The following is a 24,190-nucleotide window of genomic DNA, read 5'->3' on the forward strand; positions in this document are numbered from 1 at the left end:
ACCACTTAGGAGGATTAACAGAAAGGATGGTATTAAATTCAACCCTTTTCACTGTTTAGTGAAACTAATCATTAATACATTAATATTCACTTATCTTCTTGATGGGTGACTCCCATCCGTGGCTGAAGCGACACATATTTCAGTCTGACTCATCACTGTTTAAGTTCTGAACTGTTCTATCTCACACTGTTTTCAGCTATGCTGCTAGTCTTTGCTTATATTAATAGCTTTGCCATGGACTCATGTCTCCCTCCCCAATACCCTCCCAGCATCTACAGGCACAAGCCAGCGTTTGTGATCTGAGGGAGGCTGGAAGATTTACTGCCTCATCCACACAAGAGGAATCCTCCCTCTGGAAAAGTCAGTCACAGCTTTATCACTCCTAGCTGGTGAGCTTATGCTACAGCTGATCTAAAAAAGCCTTGGAAGGTGCTTGAGAACTGGAGCTGCTGGCAAGGCAAAGAAGTGGCAGTCACTCCCTGCCCCCTCCAAGAATTCACATTCTGCACGGGGGATTTTCCTCTCATTTAAGCCTGAAAACATTCCTGAGGGGAACAGTTTGTCCTCAAGTTGGCATAATGTTGCACCAAACATTTGCCACTTACTGTTCTGCAAGCTGTTAAGCTTCCTGTGAAAGCAGTAAGATACTACAGAAGCACTCTTTTGTAAACAGAGTCCTACATCATTTTATTAAAGTACTGTGGCAATACTTATCTGGGAACAAAACAAGGGGAAGTTGCATCAGTATGTGGGCTGCAAATGGGGCAAGAGGAACTATTATCCTAAATTAACACAGAAAAACAAATTATATTCAACCAGGAAGCCTTTTACAAGGAACAGCATGTAGAAAGAAAAAAATACAATTCTAATGCTAAGCATAGGATATGCAGACCGAGTAAGGGTGTAATTTGAGAGTAGTCCTGACATGCAATTACAGTGTAAAATAAGGAGAAAAGGAAAAACAATGAAAAGTTTCAACAGGCTCTAGAAAAGGCACAGAAATAAAGGAGAAATGCACTTCTTACAAAGATTCTGGACAAGATTCCAAGTGAACAAGAAGTCCCTTCTTTACTCACTATACAAGGAGACCAGTACCACACTGGGCAACATAGGCCCCTTGATTTGCTAAGGCCATTGCTGTTTCTTTACTTACTGAACTGTAGAGCTTATTTGCAGTCTTGAATCATAGCTCTATTTGCTATGCACTTTACAAGCCCCCTACTGCTGACAAACTAATTACAACACAAGAATTAACAGATGAATGCAGATGAAGATCATTCAATGGGTCAAGGTGGTCCTTTCTAGTCTAGTATCCCCATAGAAACAGGAAAGCACCCTGAAACATTATTGTTCACCATAAGAGACATCAGTTGAAGAACATCTCCACCCTAACTGTTAACATCTGCACCGTAACTGCTGATGCAAGTATCTGATTTTCTGAACAGATCTCAGGAAACGTAGCAGAACGAGGGTCCCATACCTGTCTGTATCTCTGCAAAAAGGCTAAACCTGCTCAAGAGACAGCAAGCAAGCAACTTGCTAGAATAAACCGGTTAAAACACTATAGTACTTTCCAAAAGTTTAAACACACCCAGAACTTCTGACACTGAAACTGGCCAGACCAGAATGTCCTATGTCTGCACTACTGACCACGCTTTCTCTCCAAAGCACAGTAGCTGCTTTCAAGCTGCCTAGAGGGAACAGCCTCTTCTGTACTCACTCCTGCATAGTGCCCAAGAACTGCTGCGAGGAGTCTGAGCTGATCCAGCCTGAACCAGTGACCAGGTTAATAATCTAGCACTACAGATGGCTGAGTTTAATTCTCCAGAAGATTTAGCGTAAGAGAGACCACATGTGGCAGTAACTTCAAGGAAGTCGTGAGCAAGAATTAACCAAAGGAGAACAATGGTGTTTTCAAGAACTTACTGCAAAAGCACATTAATTGGACTGTACGTCTGTATGTACAAGAGGTAGAAAAGAGATCGATACCCCAGAAAGGAAGCTCCTAAAGGAGCTGTTGTTCAGCAGAACACTGTTTGGAAGGACAAACTCAGGATTGTAAGTGTAGAAACTTTTCTTTTGTCTGTTCCTACTGCAAGGCAATGGGTTTGCTGAGTGCTGCAGAGGAAAGTCTGAAGAGGAAGACAAAGGCATCCCTATTTACAGACAGAGAAGATTGCACCAGATGTGCCTGATTTACATAAGAAATTTGTCCTCCTGTTTGTGTAAGCAATCCAGCTAGACCACAGCTACCTTCCTGAGTGCTCAGGTGAAAAGTGGTTGCAAGTCATTGTTCTGAGAAAATGTTCTGAAACACAGAGCCCAAGGCTGTGACATCAACCACAGACCTCTTCGTACTAAGACTAGATGCTGGTGAGTCGTAGCATGCATAAACCAGCTGAGTCGTAGCATGCATAAACCAGCAGTCTTTGAGAAGCCCTTCATAACCAAGTCAAGTAAAATGTATTCTTTTTAATTAAGAATAATTTTTTTTATTAAGAATTAATAAACAAATAACACAGATTAAAGTGATATAATTCGGAGAATCTGAATTGTAGGGGTTTTATGTGTATTTTAAAATCTTATTTACAAAATAAATACATTTCCTGTTTCTGAAATGACATAAATGAGCATTACTTGTTTCTAAATGAAGTAATGCTGCCTTTCACCCAGTAAAGGAGCCAGACTCTGGTTTGTTAAAATTTATTTTGTGTCTGGGCTGAGAAACTAATCAACACCCTTAAATCCTGCCCCAAATGAACTTTTATGCAAACCTGTGTTTTACAGCACAACTGAGGACTGACATCAACACTCTGAGTCAGATCCTGTTTTAAGCTGCAACTGAGTTTATGTTTCTATATTGGCAACTCAATATAGTTTGGCTCCTTCCTTCTTTCTTTTTTTTCAGATAAACACACCAACTCCAACTCTAATCTCCTGAACTGCAGGATAAACCCAAACCAACTTGTCCTATGTCAAGGGAGCTGGTCTGTGGTGGCAGCCGAATGAGGCTGTGCTGCACAGAAGTGGCATGAGCAGGAGCATGCTCAGCAGTGTAAGGCAGGTGTCGCTTGGCAACAAAAGTAACCATGGTTACCTGCATCCCAAGCGACCCGTGGATTTCCGAGATTAGTCATTCATCTGGAAAAACACTTTTTAAAAGAATAAAAACATATGTATCACAATACAACACTGTCTCTGCATAAATATTGTTGTAATGATGAGATGCAATTAAATAGATCGTACTTGACTGGGACCTTTTTGCTCCGCCTCAAACTCGGAGAGCTCTAGGTCCCTCGTTTTCAAACACTGCAGACTGCAGCGTTAGTGACACAGCCAGACCCTTGGCCAAGGGTCAAATGCTTTTACACTCTTCATTAGACAAATACCCTGGAGAAGCTTTAAATGTTACAGGAAAAGCAGTAGAGTTCCTTTACATATAAAGTGCCCAGTGAAATTGACTGTTCCTTCCCCAGAAAGATGGCATTGGTGTTCAGCTGGTACATATAATTGTTTGTTGATTAAAATCAAAGTTGCAAATAATCATGTGCCCACACTAATGCTCTCACGCTTGTCATCTTATGTGCTGGCAATTTCCAAGAAGCAAAGGCGACTCGGGGAGCGCAGCGTCCCGGAGGCCTGAATCAAGCCACAGCAGCAGGGTCAGAGAGCAGAACAAGCACCTTCCCTCTAGCACTTGCTGGAATGTGATTGTGTGGAATACACCCACATGATTTTAACAAAGACAGAAAACCTCCGAAATCCTCAGCAGTCCATGGCCACTACACCCCGGAGCAAAATTCCCTCCCAGTTCCAGGCCTGGGAACCCCTTCAGCCCTGCACTTGCTATATGTCTCGTTGCACGCATCACCTGAGATACTGCTGTGCCAGTCTCTTTCCTATCACTTCTTTCACCTAATGCTAAATAGCTGAATCAATAAAATCAATCTATATTTAGCATAGGCATGGATTTGTCCTTGCACAAGGGGTATACTCAAAGTGATTAGCTCAGTCATTTCTTATAGCAGCTTGTAAACAAATTATTGATTCTTGAGTGTTTGGGGTATGCTAATTAGAATTAGATTTTACGGCAACAGCTCTCCTTACTCCATCAGAAGTAAAACATACCAAGGAGCTCAGCTGGTTTTTTAGAAATAATCTTTTTTATAATCTGTGATACAATGGCTACTTCAAATATGAATGTAGAGCAACAAGCAAATGAAGTAATGATAATACACGTTATATATAACTTACCTTGCCTTGATTAAACTAGTTTGTTTACCATGGGAATGAGGCAGCTCCTGCAACTTACTTTAATCTACTTATTCAACTTCTTTATTAAAATCATGCTCTTCAGCTGTGATCACTAAGCCAAATAATACACAGTGTGAGCAAAAAGATTATGAAAATCTGTATAAACTATTTTGATCAGTCTTAACCAAAAGATGAATTGGATTTCAAACAATGAGCCTTTTTTTCTACGAAGCCTTTTAGGAAATCCCACTGCAAATAAGCTTAAACGGTAGCTACTAAGGCTACCATTTGCATGCTAGAAACATTAAAGTTGATTTACTGTGCATTGCAGAGAAACACAGGAGAAAGGAAAAAAAAAGTTGTGTGACGCACTTGTGCATTTGCAATACTGACACAGTCATAAACTACACTCTGATCAGACTTGTGGTGGGGCTTCAGTGATGCTGGCTTCTTTGGATTTAAGCATTTGGAAAGAGTTCCATAATCTCATATGTTTTGCTTCATGAAGCCTAAATGTATATGCACATCTGTATGGTTTCCTTGCAGACACTGTCACACATAGTTCCACAGTAAGCAGAGGTTCTGGTATAGCAATCAGGAAAAAGCTTTTTCTCAATCAGAGATGTGAAGAAGGCACAAAGTGGCTTAGGCCTTAACAATGAGGGGTTCTTTGTAAATGATGTATCATGGAAAGAGAAAAGTCTTAGACTAGATAATTAGAATTATTATATCTTATAGTAAGGGGACAGCCATGTAGAAACAACCCAAAGAAATACTGGAACAAGACACACTATAATGGATGCTTATTATCAAAACCTACTTGATTTAGAATCTGGGCTGCAAATCTCTTAACAAATTTATTTTCACATGACTTCCCAGACTTTCTGCTTTAGACTGGCTCAGAAATGTCTTGGCCTTTATTACAGTGTTACTGCATTTCTGCTTCCAAACCCAGCCAAAAGCAGAGGCACATCAGACTGCAAACAATGAATAAATAAATTATTTATTAAGTAAAACAAATTTCTAATAAAGCCTGGTTTCCTATAAATTTGTGCTTTGTACTTGATTGACTTTGGCCAGATGTGAGCACTTGAAGCACTGCTTTTCACAAACTGTGCTGTTCAAATGAAGTTTTTCATTCCAGTCTCCAGGCTTCTTTTCCATGCACATTCTAACAGAATATAAATTTCTACTGTAGCCTTTAATTAACAGACTTCTTCTCCTCTAACTGTTCATTTATTTGCATAAAACTGGGAGCTTAATTATTTTTGAGATCTCTGCCATTTTGCCAAATGTAACAAAAATCAAACAGGACTTTCCATTTATTAGGGAGGATTCAGGAAATCACCATATATGCAGAGTAACATCAGCACATACAATTATATAAACTTAATTTCTGTTTAACAAAAAGAAATCAAACACCCAACTAAAAAAAAAAAATAAATTGAATCTTGGATTCCAAGATTGGTTTGACTGCATTAAACTGGAGGTTGCTATGTTCGCCTGGGTTTGCACTGTAAAAGATTCACATCTCGAATTAAAATGTGAGGTTTCTTGGATCTTAGGACCTGTAGCTGCCATAGGACTCTGCAACATTTTTATTTGACTTTGTCTTTGACTTCTTTGTGCCATTATCACCTGGGAAGTTTTTGAGAACAGATTCTTGGTTCAGATCCCCGTGACTGCTATTAATCTCTTCATATCTAAACAGTCTCTTAAAGGATGGAAAGCTTCTTTCTCCCATTTTCTCTTCATTATTAATCTATTCACTGAAGTGTTGGAGTTGGTTCTGAATGCTAAGGAGGAACACCTCTTAGCTTGCTAATGAGGACAAACACAACATAAGTATTTTTGCAAAATCCTAACAACTGTGACTAGCTTTAGAAGAATTTTCTGAGGTGATAAAATCGGTTCTTTTATACAAATGGGTGCTGAATTTTCCCAGAGGGGAAAAGTTTGTGTATGTGGTTCTTGTACAACACTGCAATATTTAGTTTTGAATGCAGTGTTAGAGCATACAATTCCTACAGTGTGATCTAGTACAAGTGCTTTTACATTTCAGACTGCATTAAATGGATCATATCACACCATTACTGAGCTTGTGGCTGAGCAGAAAATATATCCCTCCCCAAGACAATGCTTGCAGTTGTCTGCTAGTTTTGATTTTTCCTTAAAATATATTTCACCGCTTAACATCTTTCAATTTAATAGGCCCATATCTGTAATATCTGCATTTTTAACATCTGTTTTCACATTTTCCACATGGGCTTCAATGAAGTCCAACAATATTACACACAGTTTGTGAAATACGACAGTTCATGGACCAATTCAAGTGGACTAGAGTCACTGTGGTCAAAATCCATGCCACCTACCTACAGTCTGGATTTTGGGGCTGAATGTGCCTGGATCAGAAGTGACCTCTCACGCTGCTGAGATTCCCTCACCTGCAACCACTGTTACAGCTCCTGGGCTGGAACAGAACCCTCAGGCCTTTGTCTATACCAAATTTATCCACATTTGGTGCCTCACTGTGCACACTAGCCTGAGAGGGCAAACAAGAGGGCACATATGTCTACAGCCTTTCTGAGACAGTGTGTCTCATTCTGGTTCCTGATCTGAGCTCTGCCTGTGTAATATCCAGTTAAGAGACATGAGATAAAAAGCACAAACATTATTTGGAATAGATATTTCCCCATTCCCCACGAGTTTTTCTCTTTCTGGCTCCATGATCTTTTTGCAGTCTTTTCTGCAACGGTGAGAAAGCTTCATCCTCACTGTCAATTATCCAGCAGCCAGGTCCTCCCCAGACTGAGACAAGGAAGGTGTAGTCTCAACATCTCCCAGAACAAGGGTGATGGCCAAGGTCTTGCATTTCTTTGGTGAGGTTTCTGATTTCCAGGCTGCTGAGCAAAGGTAGGTATTCCAGGACTGAGAAACCCCAAGGGAGGTACTTTGCTGTGAGTCCCTCCATGCTAGAGTTCAGCCATTGAACACAGCATGGAGTTGGTGACCAGCTTGTAGCCAGCGTTCACCTTGCTGAAAATACTTTTCCAAATCTTTGAAAACCTCTAACTTTTCTTCAGAGGTCAAAAGCAACTCTGGCTCACATAACACACGGAATATTGCCAGAGATTGTCTCCTCAGTGACAGGCCTTCTATAGTGGCGAAGTAACAACCAGCCATCTAAGATATTTAGAAAGAGTTAGATATGGTAACAAATCAACAGAATGTTTTTTTTTCTGTGCATTGAAAAATACTCTATAACACAAATCAATCCTCAATTAGACTACAGAAAAAAAAAAAATTGTCTGCTTTGTTAGGCTTATTTGACATTGATCAGATTTTTGTAGCTTGGTTTTGGGGGCTTAATTTTTGTAGACTGCTGACCTTGGCAGGAATGTGTATGGCATCTTGTAAGAGTGCCATTTGACTTAGCTTTAATGTGATCTTTTCTTTCTATGTGAAATGTCAAGCAAAACCAATAACTGAGTCAAAGACAGAACCTTACACTTGATATTTTTGCTAGTTCACTGCATTTAGCTAACATTCTGAAATTATTTTTCTCTGTGTAATTCTCTTGGAGTTTCTAAAGCCACTAAAAATAATACAACTGCATAATCATAAATACTGTCTATCCATGGCAGCACATGCCATCTTTGACATCTGTAGAATCACACACTAAATTGTTGCATGATATCTTCTGTGAACAGAAAGTGTTAATGCAAATTAACTGAAGGAAGAATTTTTAAGAGATGATAGATTAAATTTTCATTGGTATTTCAGTGAAATGTATGAAAGATTTAATATGTGTCTTGATGTTTCATTCTTTATAAACATGAGTGGCACACGAGAGAGACAAGCAAATAGTCCACTTTTGTATATAAAATGTGTATCTGATATGTATATATACATATCAAATATTCAGATGCACATAAGAAAAAAGGAGGTAAAAAAATGCCAGTTCTCCCATTGTAGCCATCTTAAATTAGAAGACAGGCTCACAGATTGCACCTCAGAGATAATATTGGGAAATCTGAAGGAGGAAAAATTGGCAGTTGAATTTTATTTTAATCAAATTGCAAGATAATTATTGTTGGATTTTCTGCTTTGATACAGTTTATTTTCTGCTTGACACATCTGTTAAGCTCTAAGTGTTTCAGAACTGTTCTCAGTGAGAACCTGGAAGCACAGATTACTCATCACCACCTAATTTGCTAATGCCATGATCAAGTACATTTGTATTCCACTGTATTTGCACCATATCTGAAACAAACATAACGTAGCTCAGGTCACAAAGTACACGACAATGAAAAGGTAGCATTAGAAAGCTAACAAATTAGGCAACTGTGAACTTCCATTTAGGTGGCTGAAAACATTGACAGTCCCAGGCTGGTTGTTCCTGTCTGTTGGAGGTTGCTGACCCCACAACCCTGCTGTTGGAGGAATCTGGTTAACAATCCCCAATTTACTTTGGGTAAAGGTGTTTGGACTGGTAAGCAGTCTTGTATCACTACTTTCACCATCTCAATGATCTTGCCTGAAAGTAGATTAAAAAACAAATGCACAAACCTTTTGGCAGCTAAGTCATAAACAAGTAGGTGGTACATTTGGGGCCCTTAACAATTTCAGTCGAGACGGGTAGACTCAGACGGAATGTTTGGCCATAGCCTGATTGATGCCTTTTATTTAACATACATTCCTCATCCAAAGAGCCTGAGTTTTCTGCAGGGAAAAGATTTGTATTGGAATGTGTTTTGACCTTTCAGAGGTCATCAAAGAAAATATTTTTTGCTAAACATTCATCTCTCTTTGATGTAACCTTTATAAAGAGTTTTTTCTTGTTTTATTAAGGCAAATAGGAGCACACACAATCATATTCATGGGCTGTGACAAGGCATGGTAGAAGGAGCTTCCCTTCCAGGAATTAAACTGGTACAAAGCTGAGGTATCATTTTCTAAGTCACCTACACACACACATACCCACATCCAGAACAAAGCAGCAGAAGAAAGCAGTCAGCGTTATTGATGCAGAAACTGATTAGCGAAAAGCAAAACAATGCTAAAGGAACACCACTGATTCTAGAGGTCAAAGAAATTACATTAGAGCAGCTTTCCTCATCATCCAGACCTGAATACTGAATTATTCATAAATGCTTCAGTTATAGCCACACCTTGGACAACATATACTGACCACTGCAGCAAAGAGTACTTTTAGCTCATTTTATTACTATTTCTATTATCCTTTCAGCTGGAAATATAGGGGTTTGGATCTAATATTTCAACATGACAGTATTAAGTTATGCAAAGCAAACAATTAGCTAACAAGAACTTGCACTTAAGCATTCTGTGAGTAAAAAATGCCTCTTTTTTTTTTTTCTAAGTCCCTCTTTTTTCCATTTTTTCTAACCAGCAGAAAACTACTATCTCTCTACAAAGTTGCTTTTTAATTTTGCAATTTTGGCAAAAATTTCCCCTTGAAATTACCAGTTCTAGCTACAAATAGAGATTAAACCCATGCTCAGGCACAGTGAGAGGCAACCACTATGTGAAGGTGAACCAGGAGCTAAGGGTGACCACAGTGTAGGTAGCACCTCATCAGCAGGGCACTGTCCCACAGGAGCTACAGACACAACAAAAGATGAATCAGATCCAGGGTCCATCCAGGGAGCTCAGTCAGGAGCAAGGGAGATGGTGCTAGAGACATTCCGAGACCTACATCTGAGAGGTCCATCCAAGAAACTAGCCACATACAAGCATAAGTCTGAGGTCCATCGAGAATATAGACATACCTACACTAGAACGGAAGCTTCAGGACAGAAATAAAAGACAAGGAGCCCTGAGGCAAAGGGTACAAATTCCAGGTGAGGCTGGTCAAGGCCATTAAGCTCAACTGGTGTTCTCAGGGCCCTGATATGTCTCACCATGAATCAGCTGTAATACATATTGCAAGTCCTTCTTTATTGCAACTTCCTTACAAGAAAAAAAGAGTTATACCAGTATCAGTGGTATCAAAAACATTTTGTACAAGTCTGACAGTAGAAAGTTTTATCTGATGTTACATTTCTTTTATCTATCTTGAAAGCCTTCTAAAAGATTTTTATATGTCTTAGTACTAGATATATTCTAACATAATTTCTTATCTTGCCATGTATTAAACTATTATTTATCCCTTGTAGGTGTTTCAGTTAAGCTTTATGTTGTGGGTGCTCTACAAGTATAAATTAGAAAGCCAGTTTCTATCCCAGCATAAGTTAGTTTCTGCCCACAGTAAGCTTAGCTCAAGGCACTATAATAAATAAGTAGTGGAAAAAAGACACAAGAAGCCAGGCTGTGTGTTAAAAAATGGCAGAAAAATGCATCTGCATCTTTTTTGTTTAATTCTTCAGATGGAAATCACACCAAATTATCAGAAATACCCTTTGGCTGTTTGTCTTCAGCAATATTTCCGGAATACTGTTTCAGTGTAAAATTTCAACCCACATAATTATTGGTTTATTTCTTTGCCATCACACATTTTCTAGTAATAAGAATTCCTGACACTGAATTTAAAACAAAAATGTTTTTCTTAATTGCCCTAGGATCTGACCTAGCATTACCCAATGTCCCCTTTGTTTACCGGCTAAGACAGTGCCTTGTAATAATGGGAAATCTGTATCTATTATTTCTGAAAAGAAGCAGACAAGGAATGTGAGATGTACAGAAGATATTCTGCTCTTCTGAGACAAGTTGAGAACACATAGGTTGTCTCAAGGGAAGAACATACTACGGCTCAGTTCTTTTATATCAGCTAACCCTTTCAGAAACCACACTGAAAGTCAAGAAATGAAACTGAGTTGTTGTACTTTGGTCTGGATTTTCACAAAGAAATAAACCTTATAATCTTTGTGTGAATAATAATAAAAGGGGTAGCTGCAAGGTATGATAATTACTTCTAATAGGAGGCTCAGTTGGTTTTCCAAATATGATATTTTATATGCGAGCTCAGGAATCTGCACCTGAGATACCACAAAGCTTTCAGCAAATTATGTCCCTTCCTAGTGTTTCTTTATCATCTTACTTCCTTTTTTTCCTCTTCTCTCTTTACTCTCATTTCAGGAAGAGCCATATATATATGCAATGATTCTCTAGTTTTTCATGAGTCTGTATTGCTCTTCACACATATGCAAAGGACTACAGGTTGGTAAATCAAAAGTCTGTGAATTCTGGAAGTTTAATATAATTTAGTGTGAATTTTGATTCAATTAAGGTTTTACTGAAAGCATAAAATTTAGTCTTCCCCTTTCACTGTACTCTTTATAAGTTTGTCTTCCAACCAGGCAGCTGAAACAATATCTCATGACTGTAACACCTACATACTCATCTACACTGATATGAAGAAGAAGATCTGTGTATATTCCCCAGGATTTAGGGAACAAGGAATGAGTGGAATTGGGAAGTGCCCCAAATACTGGTTGTACAGCAAACTGGTAGGAAATCCAAATGTTAATCTTCAGGTTGCCAAACACAGTACCTAGAAAAATACTGGATACAGCAACAAAGAAAGTACTTTAGCTTACAAATTATTTGTTGCCATTATTTCTGAAATATCTGAACATTAAATATGTTTGGATAAATTAGGATTACTCTGGTAACAGAAGCAGACTACATTTGTCAGAGACCTTATTTAATAAGGATGTTACTCTGCCAGCAAGTCCTTATCTGTGGAAAAAGATAATGAATGGGCATCATGAATTTTTATTTTAATATTCTAATCTCAATATTCAGTGTTGACTTGAAGTCAACAATTCTACTGCGTTCCTGTAATTAATTTCTATCTTGTATAACAAGACTTTGAATCATATGTGTATAAAAAAATATGTCCAAGTTTAGGTGCATAACTGAAATCCAATAGGCAAAACACAACCATAATGAGGCTCCAGAGGTTCAAAAGAATTAATGAAGAACAACTACCTAGACTTGTTTATGTTTCTTTTATGTTGGATGGTAGATTAAGAAGCAGTGCAGATTTATTATATATTTCTATTCAGATGTTTTTTCTTCTACAAATCATATCAAATATCAGCCCCTTGAAACCATCATTTTTTATTTATGGGTATTTTAGCAGACTACACCTTTAAGAATATGCCAGTTACAGATACTTAAAACTGTTTTGTTATTCCAAGATGTCCTCTCTTATGAAGTAATCTCCAGTTTCCATTCCCCTTCTAAACCTTCACTGATCTTGGTAATTTTTACCCAAGCATAAAAATTTCTACTCATAACCAGCTGATATTTGACAGACACTAATATTCTGACCTATTTTTCTAGACAAAGAAATTTCGGTCTCCACAATAACTCTAAAGATGGGTCATAGTAAAATTTGTCTATTACTCAGAGATTAAATTCTGTCTTATTTCCAATTAAGAATGGCTATCAGGGAGTAAAATTGCAAAGAAAAATACTAGAAGGCAGATGCAATCTTGCCTCTTTGATTAAATTTAGGTATTACTTCACTTGTCAAGTTTTACACAGTGAAGCTGAGGTACACTTTGGTTCCTCTTTCCTGCAGTTAAGACTACATACATTCACATTTCGTGACAACACTGCTTCTCTGTTATCCCACAATCCCAAATGTATCATCGTTATCATGTAAATGTATGTCTAATTTACAAGGTTAAGGAGCAAAAAAGACATCAAAAGAGGGCTACAGGAGAAAAAATGTCTCTGTTGGAGAAACACAGTTTCTTGCAGAGCCAAGACTACAAAATATGGAAGCTGTAGTCTTGGTGTCCAAGAAAATGGGAAAACATCCATCAAAATGTCATTCTAGCCTAGCTTCCCATAAGTTTGCTGAGCCCTTTTAGGAGTTACCTTTCTGTGAAGATATTCAGCCTTAGGAAACTACTTCTGTCTTCACAATCAAGACATGTTAGTGAAGATTTGCAGTGAAATGCATACTGACTTTTATCTCTGGTTACAGTGATATCCAGGTCCTCTGAATTTGTAGCTGCTATGGATCTCTTAGACACTAGCTACTTGAATCTTGATTTTATAGTTTCTAGCTTTCATCCTCTTGTGTCAACCACCAAAATCCAGTGTGACATATTTTAGTACACTGTCCTCCACTGGAACCACAGAAGGGTGGTCAACTGAAAACACTGCCCAGAAAGACTCAAAAATAAACTTCCTGTTACTTTCCTGAACTTTTCTTAATGATAGATTAGACATTGACAGGTGTCAGGTCTGGACTTTTCAGTGTCATAAACATGGCTGAATCCTAACCCCTGATTAAGAACTATAAATTATTTCTATTATCATGAACAATAATCATATTAAGGAATTAATATTGAAGCTCTACAATGAATTTAGATTTTCAAGAAGCTTTTGAAAATATTCTTTGACAAAGGCTCTAGTTCAGGAGTTCAGTGTCAAGGGAGGAAGAAAGAAAGTCCTCTAATGGATTAGTAACTGGTCAAAGAACAACCAATAAGGGTTAGGACTGTACAGTAGATCAGTGGTTCTCAACCTGTGGTCTGTGGACTACTGAGGAACTGCAATGTCATCACAGGGTGTCCACAAAGGCTTGAAGCAGGGACAGGGAATGTCCAGCCCGGAAACATTTGTTCTGGCCCACAGAAAGCACTGCACCTCATTTTCCCATCAACAGATTAATTTTTTCCCCCTTCTCTCCAAATTTGAAGACCCTTCATGATGCAGTCTAATGCTGTAAATCTTAAATTAAGTCTTGGTGGTCCACGGTCACAAAAGGTATTTAAAGGGGACCATGGTAAAGGAAAGGTTGAGAACCCCTGCAGTAGATTTTTCACAGAGAAGGTACCAGCAGAATCCCTTATGTATCTGTGTTTAGACATGTGGTATTAAATATATTTTTAAACTACCTGGTTAAGAGTTAAATAGTGAGGCAAAAAATCTCCAAATGGCACAAAATTGGCCAGTGTGACACCCATATATAAGAAGGGTCGGAAGGATGATCCAGGAAATGACAGGCCTGTCAGCTTGACTTTGGTGCCTGGGAAGCTGATGGAGAAGCTCATCCTGAGTACCATCACACAACACATGCGGGACAACCAGATGCTCAGGCCCAGTCAGCATGGGTTTATGAAAGGCAGGTCCTGCCTGACAAACCTGATCTCCTTCTATGACAGGGTGACCTGCTTGTTGGATGATGGAAAGGCTGTGGATGTTGTCTACCTTGACTTTAGTAAGGCCTTTGACACCATTTCCCACAGCATTCTCCTGGCAAACTGGCTGCTCGTGGCTTGGATGGGCACACGCTTTGCTGGGTAAAAAACTGTCTGTATGGCCGGGCCCAGAGAGTTGTGGTGAACGGAGTTAAATCCAGCTGGCGGCCGGTCACGAGTGGTGTCCCCCAGGGCTCAGTGTTGGGGCCACTCCTGTTTAACATCTTTATTGATGATCTAGACGAGGGGATCGAGTGCACCCTCAGTCAGTTTGCAGATGACACCAGGTTGGGTGGGAGTGTTGATCTGCTCGAGGGTAGGGAGGCTCTGCAGAGAGACCTGGACAGGCTGGAGCCATGGGCTGAGGCCAACTGGAGGAGTTTCCATAAGGCCAAATGCCGGGGGCTGCCCTTGGGCCACAACAACCCCCAGCAGCGCCACAGGCTTGGGGAGGAGTGGCTGGAGAGCTGCCAGTCAGAGAGGGACCTGGGGGTGTTGATTGACAGCTGGCTGAACAGGAGCCAACAGTGTGCCCAGGGGGCCAAGAAGGCCAATGGCATCCTAGCTTGTGTCAGCAATAGCGTGGCCAGCAGGGACAGAGGCTGCACCTCAATTCCTGTGTTCAGTTTTGGGCCACTCACTCCAAAAAGGACATTGAATGACTCGAGCGTGTCCAGAGAAGGGCAACGGAGCTGGTGCAGGGTCTGGAGCACAGGTCGTACGAGGAGCGGCTGAGGGAACTGGGGGTGTTTAGTCTGGAGAAGAAGAGGCTGAGGGGAGACCTCATCGCCCTCTACAGCTCCCTGAAAGGAGGTTTCAGAGCTGGGGATGAGTCTCTTTAACCAAGTAGTAAGCAATAGGACAAGAGGTAATGGCTTCAAGTTGCACCAGGGAAGGTTCAGACTGTATATTAGGAAGCATTTCTTTATAGAACGGGTTGTTAGTTGTTGGAATGGGCTGCCCTGGGCAGTGGTGGAGTCCCCATCCCTGGAGGTGTTTAAGAGTCGGGTCACCATAGCGCTAAGGATATATGGTGTAGTTGGGAACTGTCAGTGTTAGGTTAATGGTTGGAGTAGGTGATCTTCAAGGTCTTTTCCAACCTAGATGATTCTGTGATTGTGTGATTCTGTGAAAATGAATTACAACTGTCAGCACTGGAACTGATAAGTACAAATTGCAGAATGGTCTTACGGTACAGAATATCTGAATGAGAGAGGGGCAAACAAAATCCATCCTTCATGAATGCAAATTCATACCTATCGTTGTGAAGGGAAACAAACCATAAGTTGACAAGCATAATACTAGATTTCAAAAGTGATCCTGAAAGTAGATATTATGGAAAATTCTCTGAAAACATCTTTTCAATGATCAGAAATGATCAAAGCAGAACATAGAATAGCACGAAACATTATGAAAACAGTAAAGTATCAAATGGAAATAAGGTGATTCTACCTCAAAGGAACACAGTAAAATTGGAAAATCAATGTAATATGGGATTTGTAATATTTTCACATGGGGAGAGATTAAATAAATTAAAATTCTTCAGTATGGAAAATAAATAAATATGGGAAAATTGGAGAGAAGTATGTAGAAACTGTGAAAGGCATAGAGAGGTTGAACAGAGAATAACTATTCACTGTTTCCCATAACACAAAGACAAGGTGGAACAAAATGTATTTACCCGGCAACTGATCTAGAACAAATAAAAGGAAGTATTTTTCATGTGACACCTAATTATACTGAAGCACTCTTTGCCACAGGATATTGTCAATTCCAAAGTACAAAAAGGGCTCAAAAAGCAATTAGACAAAATTAATGGATGAATGAATGGAAAACCTCCATTCTGAAAATCCCCAAGTCTCAGATTGCTGAAATTTATAAGGGTATAACCACAGGAAGAATCATTCTGTGCTTGCCCTGGTTTATTGTCTTTCCCAAAGTATCTACTAGTAACCTTTGACAGACATATCAGTGAGCTAGACAGATGCTTGCCCTGATCTAACAGTTGTTCTTATATTTTGACACAAGAATTTGACTTTTTTTTTTTTTCATTGGAAGTATGAATAATAGAATCATAGAATGGTTTGGGTTGGTAGGGACCACTAGACCAGGTTGCTCAAAGCCCCGTCCAACCTGGCCTTGAACACTGCCAGGGAGGGGGCAGCCACAGTTTCTCTGGGAAACCTGTGCCAGTGTCTCACAGTAAAGAATTACTTCCTTATATCTAATGTAAATCTGCCCTCTTTCAGTTTAAATCTGTTACCCCTCATCCTGTTGCTACATTCTTTGGTAAGAATTCCTCCCTATCTTTCCTGTAGGCCCTCTTTAAGTACTTGAAGGCCACTATAAGGTCTCTCCAGAGCCTTCACTTCTCCAGGCTGAACAGCCCCAAATCTCTCAGCCTGTCCTCATAAAGTAGATGCTCCAGCTCCCTGATCATCTTTGTGGCCTCCTCTGGACCTGCTTAAGCAGGTCCGTGTCCTTCTTGTGTTGGGGGGCCCAGAGCTGGACACAGCACTGCAGGTGGCGTCTCATGAGAGCAGAGTAGAGGCAGAGAATCACCTCCTTGACCTGCTGGCCACACTTCTCTTGATGGAGCACAGGATAAGGTTGGCTGTCATGGATGAAAGTATTAACATGGTAATACTTTCAAATCAAAGCAAATCAAGCAAATCAAGATGTATTAATGACTAGAAGCACTTAATCATTAACCAATTTAAGATTTACAAGATAATTTGGCAAAATATGTTATGATTAAAATGGCAGCTTGTCTACAGATTTGAAGATGACAAGATTCATGGTAACTGACTACACAGTACCTTAAATCTATATATATACATGCACATTCACACATACAAAATATACAAATACACAAAGTATTTGGATCCAGTGTTGCACCACCACAGCTTTCTGGGATGCGACAGCACATTGCTGGCTCATAGTCGGTTTTCCATCCACTGCTACCCTCAAGTCCTTCTCTGCAGTTCTTCTCTCAATCAACTCATCCCCCAGCCTGTATTTGTGCTTGGGATTGCCCTGACCCATGTGCAGGACCTTGCACTTGGCCTTGTTGAACTTGATGAGGTTTGCACGAACCCACCTCTCAAGCCTGTCAAGGTCCCTCTGGATGGCATCCCTTCCCTCCAGCATGTCGACTGCACCACACACCTTGTAGTCATTGGCAAACTTGCTGAGGGTGCACTCAATCCCACTGTCCATGTCACTGACAAAGATGTTAAACAGCATTGGTACCAGTACTGATCCCTGAGGAACACCACTCTTCACATCTCTCCCCTTGGACATTGAGCTGTTGACTGCAACTCTTTGCAACCATCCAGCCAATTCCTTATCATAGAATCACAGAATCATTCAGGTTGGAAAAGACCCTTGAGATCATCATGTCCAACCCCCCAATATCTCATCCAAAAGACCCTTAAACACATCCATTGATGGTGACTCCACCACCTCCCTGGGCAGCCTATTCTCTGTCTGACCAATCTTTCTGTGAAATTTTTTTTCCTAATGTCCAGTCTAAACCTCCCCTGTTGGAGTTTAAAGCCGTTCCCTCTCGTTCTATCACTGATCACCTGTGAGAAGAGACCAGCACCAACCTCTCTACAATGTCCTTTCAGGTAGCTGTAGAGAGTGATGAGGTCTCCCCTCAGCCTTCTCCTCCTCAAACTGAACAGTCCCAGCTCCTTCAATCTCTCCTCATAGGATCTGTTCTCCAGGCCCTTCACCAGCTTCGTTGCCCTCCTCTGCACTCGCTCCAGCACCTCGATATCTCTCTCGTATTGAGGTGCCCAAAACTGGACACAATACTCCAGGTGTGGCCTCACCAGTGCAGAGCACAGGGGGACTGTCACCTCCCTACTTCTGCTGGTCACACTATGGCTGATACAAGCCAGGATGCCGTTGGCTTTCTTGGCCACCTGGGCACACTGCTGGCTCATGTTCAGCTGCTTGTCAGTTAGAACCCCCGGATCCTTCTCTCCCAGACAGCTCTCCAGCCACACCTCCCCAAGCCTGTAGCCATGCATGGGGTTGTTGTGGCCCAAGCGCAGGACCTGGCACTTGGCCTTGTTGAAGCTCATCCCGTTAACATTGGCCCATGGATCCAATCTATCCAAGTCTCTCTGTAGAGCCTCCCCATCCTCCTGCAGATCGACACTCCTGCTTAACTTGGTGTCATCTGGGAACTTACTGATGATACACTCTATGTCCTTATCAAGATCATCAATAAAGATGTTGAACAGAAATGGTCCCAACACTGAGCCCTGAGGAACACCACTTGTGACCGGCCGCCAGCTGGACTTAGCTCCACTGACCACCACTCTCTGGGACCGTCCATCCAGCCAGTGCTTGACCCAGCAGACCGTTCGCTCATCCAGGCCATGGGCAGCCAGTTTTTCTATGAGAATTCTATGAGGAACTGTGCTGAATGCTTTTTGAAAATCCAGGTAGACAATATCCACAGCTTTTCCCTAACCCAGTAGTCGGGTCATCTTGTCATAGAAAGAGATCAGGTTTGTCAGGCAGGACCTGCCTTTCATAAACCCATGCTGACTGGGTCTGATCATCTGGTTGTCCATTATATGACTTTTAATGGCACTCGAGATGACCTGCTCCATGACCTTCCCTGGCACCAAGGTCAGACTGACAGGTCTTTTCTGATTTCCTGGATCGTCCTTTCTGCCTCTCTTGTAGATGGGTGTCACATTTGCCACCCTCCAGTCCAATGGGCCCTCCCCAGTTAGCCATGACTTCAGGTAAATCATGGACAGCAGCTTGGCGAGCACATCTGCCAATTCTTTCAGCACCCTTGGGTGTAACCCATCCATCCCACAGACTTGTGTGCATCCAAGCGGTGCAGCAGGTCTCTGACCACCTCCTCTTCAACTGTGCTGACCTCAGTCTGCTTCCCCTCCCCATCTCCCAGCTCATGAGGCTGGGTGTCCAGGGAACAGCCAGTTCCACTGCTAAAGACTGAGGCAAAGTAGGCGCTGAGCACCTCAGCCTTTTCTTCACCCTTAGTTACAATGTTTCCCTCTGCATCCAATGAAGGAGGAAGATTTTCCCTAATCCTCCTTTTGTTGTTAATGAATTTGTAGAAATATTTTTTATTATCCTTAACAGCTGTAGCCAAGTTGAGCTCTAGCTGTGCTTTGTCTCTCCTAATGTTCTCCCTGCATAACTTCACTGCATCTTTATAGTCTTCATGAGAGACCTGCCCCCTCTTCCAAAGGCAAGAGATTCTCCTTCTGTTCTTGAGATCCAGCCAAAGGTCCCTGTTTAGCCAGGCTGGTCTGCTTCCCCGTCTGCTTGTTTTCCGGCACACGGGAACAGCCTGCTCCTGTGCATTTAAGACTTCTCTCCTGAAGTATGTCCAGCCTTCCTGGGCTCCCATATCCTTCAGGGCAGCCTCCCAAGGGATTTTGTTAATCAGTCTTTTGAACAGGTCAAAGTTTGCCTTCTGGAAGTCTAAGGTGGCAGTTTGCCCTCTCTTTGTTTCTCCAAGGATCAAAAATTCGATCATCTCATGATCACTGCACCCTAGATGGCCTGCAATCTTTACTTCCCCCACAAGCTCTTCCCTGTTCACAAGCAGCAGGTCCAGGAGGCACCTTCCCTGGCCGGCTCACTCACCAGCTGGGTGAGGAAGTTATCCTCCACACATTCCAGGAACCTCCTGGATTGTTCCCTCTCTGCTGTGCTGTGTTCCCAGCAGATACCCAGGAGGTTAAAGTCCCCCAGAAGAACAACGGCAAGTGATCATGAGATTTCTCCCAACTGTTTATCGAAGGCTTCATCCACCTCACTGCTTTGGTTGGTGGGTCTATAGCAGACTGTCACAGCAAGATCTGCTTTATTGGCCCTTAACCTAATCCAAACACTCTCAACCCCATTATCACTATACTTGATTTCTGAGCTCTCATAGCATTCTCTAACATACAGGGCCACTCCACCACCTCTCCTTCCCTGTCTATCCCCCCTGAAGAGCTTGTAGCCATCGATTGCAGCACTCCAGTCGTGTGAGGCATCCCACCACGTTTCTGTGATAGCTACAATGTCATAGTTCTCGTGCTGCATCATGGCCTCAAGCTCCCCCTGTTTGTTGCTCATACTGTGTGCATCGGTATAGATACAGTGATGCACAAAGTGGTCCCTCCATCAAGTCCATGTTTCTCCAATTTAGGGACAAGCATGTCGTGCAGGACAGTGTCAGATGCTTTGGTAAATGATGTCAGCTGCTCTTCCCTTATCTACTAACGCTGCGACCCTGATGTAGATGTCCACCAAATCTGTCAGGTGTGATTTGCCCTTAGTGAAGCCATGCTGTTGTCACCAATCACCTCATTTTCCATGTGCCCTAGCATTTTTTGAGAAGGATCCACTCCTGTTGAACTTCAGTCCTATTCTCAAGTGAGCATTTAAAAACAAAAGACATGGTTGGACTTTTTATCAGTGATTGGATAGTGGTTGCAAATTAGTGATGAAATTACTTGTTTGATGCTGTCCCAACTCTGGCAATGAGTGGAAGCTCTTGTCATTTGATGGTAGAATTGATGTGGCCAGTCTGATTCCCAGAGATGAGATGATTGCATCCTAAAGCCATATTCACAATTAAAACTCCAAATGAAAAGGACCTTGGTTCAATATATTGCAGCCCTCTTCATTAGCAAAGGCACATTGATTGCGGTACATAACAACACTTTCATTGACAACCATTTGTTATGTGCAAGGTCTTAGGATGTGCTCCTGTAAACCCTTAGTAATGTAACTGGAGAGTAATTTTCTGAAAATTATTGATACTATCCAGGCTTATTCCCTGCACCTAGTTTTCAGGACTGGGTTTCTTGTCTAATTTTAAGTGGTTAGGGTTTTAAAATTTCAGATCACTTCTCCTTTCAGAGTCCATGGAAGAGCTTCAATCTAGACAACAGCAAGTGACAAGACATGGGTTAGTGTAGACAGTATCAATGGAGCCCATGTTAGTGGACTTCATTATTTTCAGAGATGAGGCTGAACGGGAGTTTTGCCTATTCATTTAATATGTGGTTTTTTAACAGATAAGGATGCATTGTGCTGTTGGCTAGTCAAGAGAAGGTGATGGGATAGTCAGAAAAAGACAGAAGCAGAGATCCTTTCACAACTTTACTATTGCTTTGGTTTGTACAATGCCCTTTGCACATAGTGGAGGATTTAGAAACCATTGAAAACTAATAATTAGTTCAGAAAAGACAACACTATTGAGGTTTCATGCTGATAATAAACTGTTTCCTTTAATTTTTTTTAATTCGCATATCTTTCTCATTTTTCTGCATGTTTTGCATAGGAGTGTACTTCCTCCTTGACTACCGTGAGGAATTGAAATACTGTAATCATTATTTTGTGTAATATATTTGGTTTTCTTCAGTACTACTAAATAATGTTGCTCAGAAGTCAGGCAGATTACTGGACATGTGGACTCTGAGGCATATTGTGCTCTGTAAAAACAATCACTAGCAGTTCAGATAGCACAGATGATAAACCAGATACAGACAAGCAACAGATTTTAGATCCCTGATAAGGAAGGATGTAAATCAAGTTCAAATGGTTACAACACTGGTAAATCCATAACTATGAAGTACCATGAGAACGGAACAAACAAGGCTTTCTAGTACTTTAACAGGGTTTAGTTGCTAGATGTGTTGGGAATAGACAGTCTCTTGATAGCTGTAAAATTCTAGACGATCTAAGATGTGACTACATGCTTCCTGCCCAGTTTGCTTTAGTCAGATTACTGCACAGAGTCATAGCTGTAAATTTGCCAACAACGTCAATTTTTTACTTACTGCTGAAATGAGCCTATGAGATCTGAGGTCCAGATGAATAGGCAACAGTGGGAGGATGGCACAAACTGCTTGTGCAGATATGGCACTGGGGTTATGTTTCTCAGTGAACAGCATCTGAAAGCCATCAGCAAGCAGCTAATTGTCTGTAAATTACTGTATTTACCAGTTCAGCAGGGCAAATTCTAACCTAATGACATTTAAATTCAATACACCTGCTACACAATCAGACAGACCATAAATTAATTACTTTGAAATTACAGCTTTCTCACTACAAAAGCAAACAAATAAATGAGACAAAATAATGTTTTAATTTGCTCTTTCAAAGCTAAATTCATCATTTGCAGTGTTTACACTTTGATGGATTGCTGAGATCTGGATTCACTCACATGCCACCTAACAATACTGCACCCACAGTGAAAAAGACTGATTTAGCTGGAATCTTGTAAAAGATTTTCACTCCAGCTGCCTTTCTGCTCTCTCATGAAATAACTACTAACTTTGCACTAAGTGGCAAACCCAGCATACCTCTAAACATTTTGATCATATTTGCTTAATTCACTTCTTTTTCTGTTTTTGGTTTTACTTGTGACTTAGAAGCAAAATGTTATCTGCAAAATGGATCAGCTTTGTTCTGCAAATTTTTGGGAGGCTGTTACAGCTATGCAATAGGAAATAATTTGTTTATATCCCTTTTCTCGTTCTCTAAGGGTATGAACACATCACTTTTTATCATGCTCCTACCTTAAACCTTCCCCATGGTTCTGAGATAAACCAGTTTCTCAGTCTAATATTACAATCCTGCTGTGCCTTCTATACCTTCAGAGGAACACAAATAAACCTTTTAATCCTTTAAATACCATGGAGTGTCTCTGCTTGTTCTTTTGCTATGCTTTATTGTCCTTTTATGTGATACTTTCTTATTCAAACTCTTTGTAACCATGTTTCTTTTCCAACCCTAAAACAAAAGGGTAATGCAACCACCTTTCCTCCCATTTTTAATCTGTTAGGTTATTAGCACTGAGGTGTTTGCAATCACCATCTGTTGGCAACACATCTTTTTAGAATTTATGAGACATGAAACACTTCATTGCCAAGATAGGTCTACACTGTACATTTTGATAAACTGCTAATTAATGCATTTTGATAAATGTAACCAGATATTCTGAGTAGCTGGTAAATACAGTAAAATATAGCTGCATGTAGATGTCTTTCAGATGTTGATACCTCATCCAGAACACATTATTTCTAAACTAGTTCATTGCCTAGGTACAACTGGATCAGACAAACCACAACAGTTCCCTGAAAGTACCATACACTGAATAGCACAGACTCTGAGATATAGGGCTGGTCCAATGGAATACTTCTGCTGATGCCTGTTATCTGTGTCCCCTGTGAGATATTAAAGCCATATTCAGAATAGTCATCCAGTGCTCTCAAGTCTTATACCCTGAGTGTAGAGGAGGATTAAATTACTATTTGAAGCTGTTACTGACTTCAGCTGCTTGCTTCACTTCTTCTCTGAAGGACCACCATGGACACCTCAGGGACCTCAAGAAAGGAAGGACATTTAAAAGGTCTGTGGGATCAGATCTTCCAAATTATTAGAAGAGGGCTTTATCCTTCCTGGGGATGAAGACCTTGTTTCTGGATCAGTTAATGGCTTTTCTGAATAGCACATAAGCATCTCCTAATGTAAGGCTATTTGCTACAGCAGAAATCAAGGAAAATTAGCTTCAGTGTCCATAGGGAGATCTATACCTAGCCCAGGAGAGCAGTACTGTTGGTCCTCTTCTGTGGGTATGTATGTGTGTCTCAATATGTATGGTTTGGCTTCTGTTTTCCATTTTATGGGCACACAGCCAGGCTCTGGGTATTCTTCAAACAGGAACATCTTGCAAGTCTGACTTACACCTATTCTCC

The 24,190-nt window shown here is 40.8% G+C and overlaps 1 protein-coding gene across 1 annotated transcript in view; it reads right to left on the minus strand.

Annotated features, from left to right (window-relative positions):
* Window positions 1-22,384, minus strand: part of LGSN (lengsin, lens protein with glutamine synthetase domain) — a 70,514-nt gene extending 48,130 nt beyond the window's left edge. Inside the window, exon 1 of the mRNA XM_074922532.1 lies at window positions 22,271-22,384. Coding sequence (XP_074778633.1) covers window positions 22,271-22,384 — 114 coding nt within the window. The remainder of the gene's footprint in view (window positions 1-22,270) is intronic.
* Window positions 22,385-24,190: the final 1,806 nt, after the last annotated feature.

The sequence above is a fragment of the Athene noctua genome, chromosome 1 (assembly GCF_965140245.1).
Source record: "Athene noctua chromosome 1, bAthNoc1.hap1.1, whole genome shotgun sequence".
NCBI lineage: Eukaryota > Metazoa > Chordata > Aves > Strigiformes > Strigidae > Athene > Athene noctua.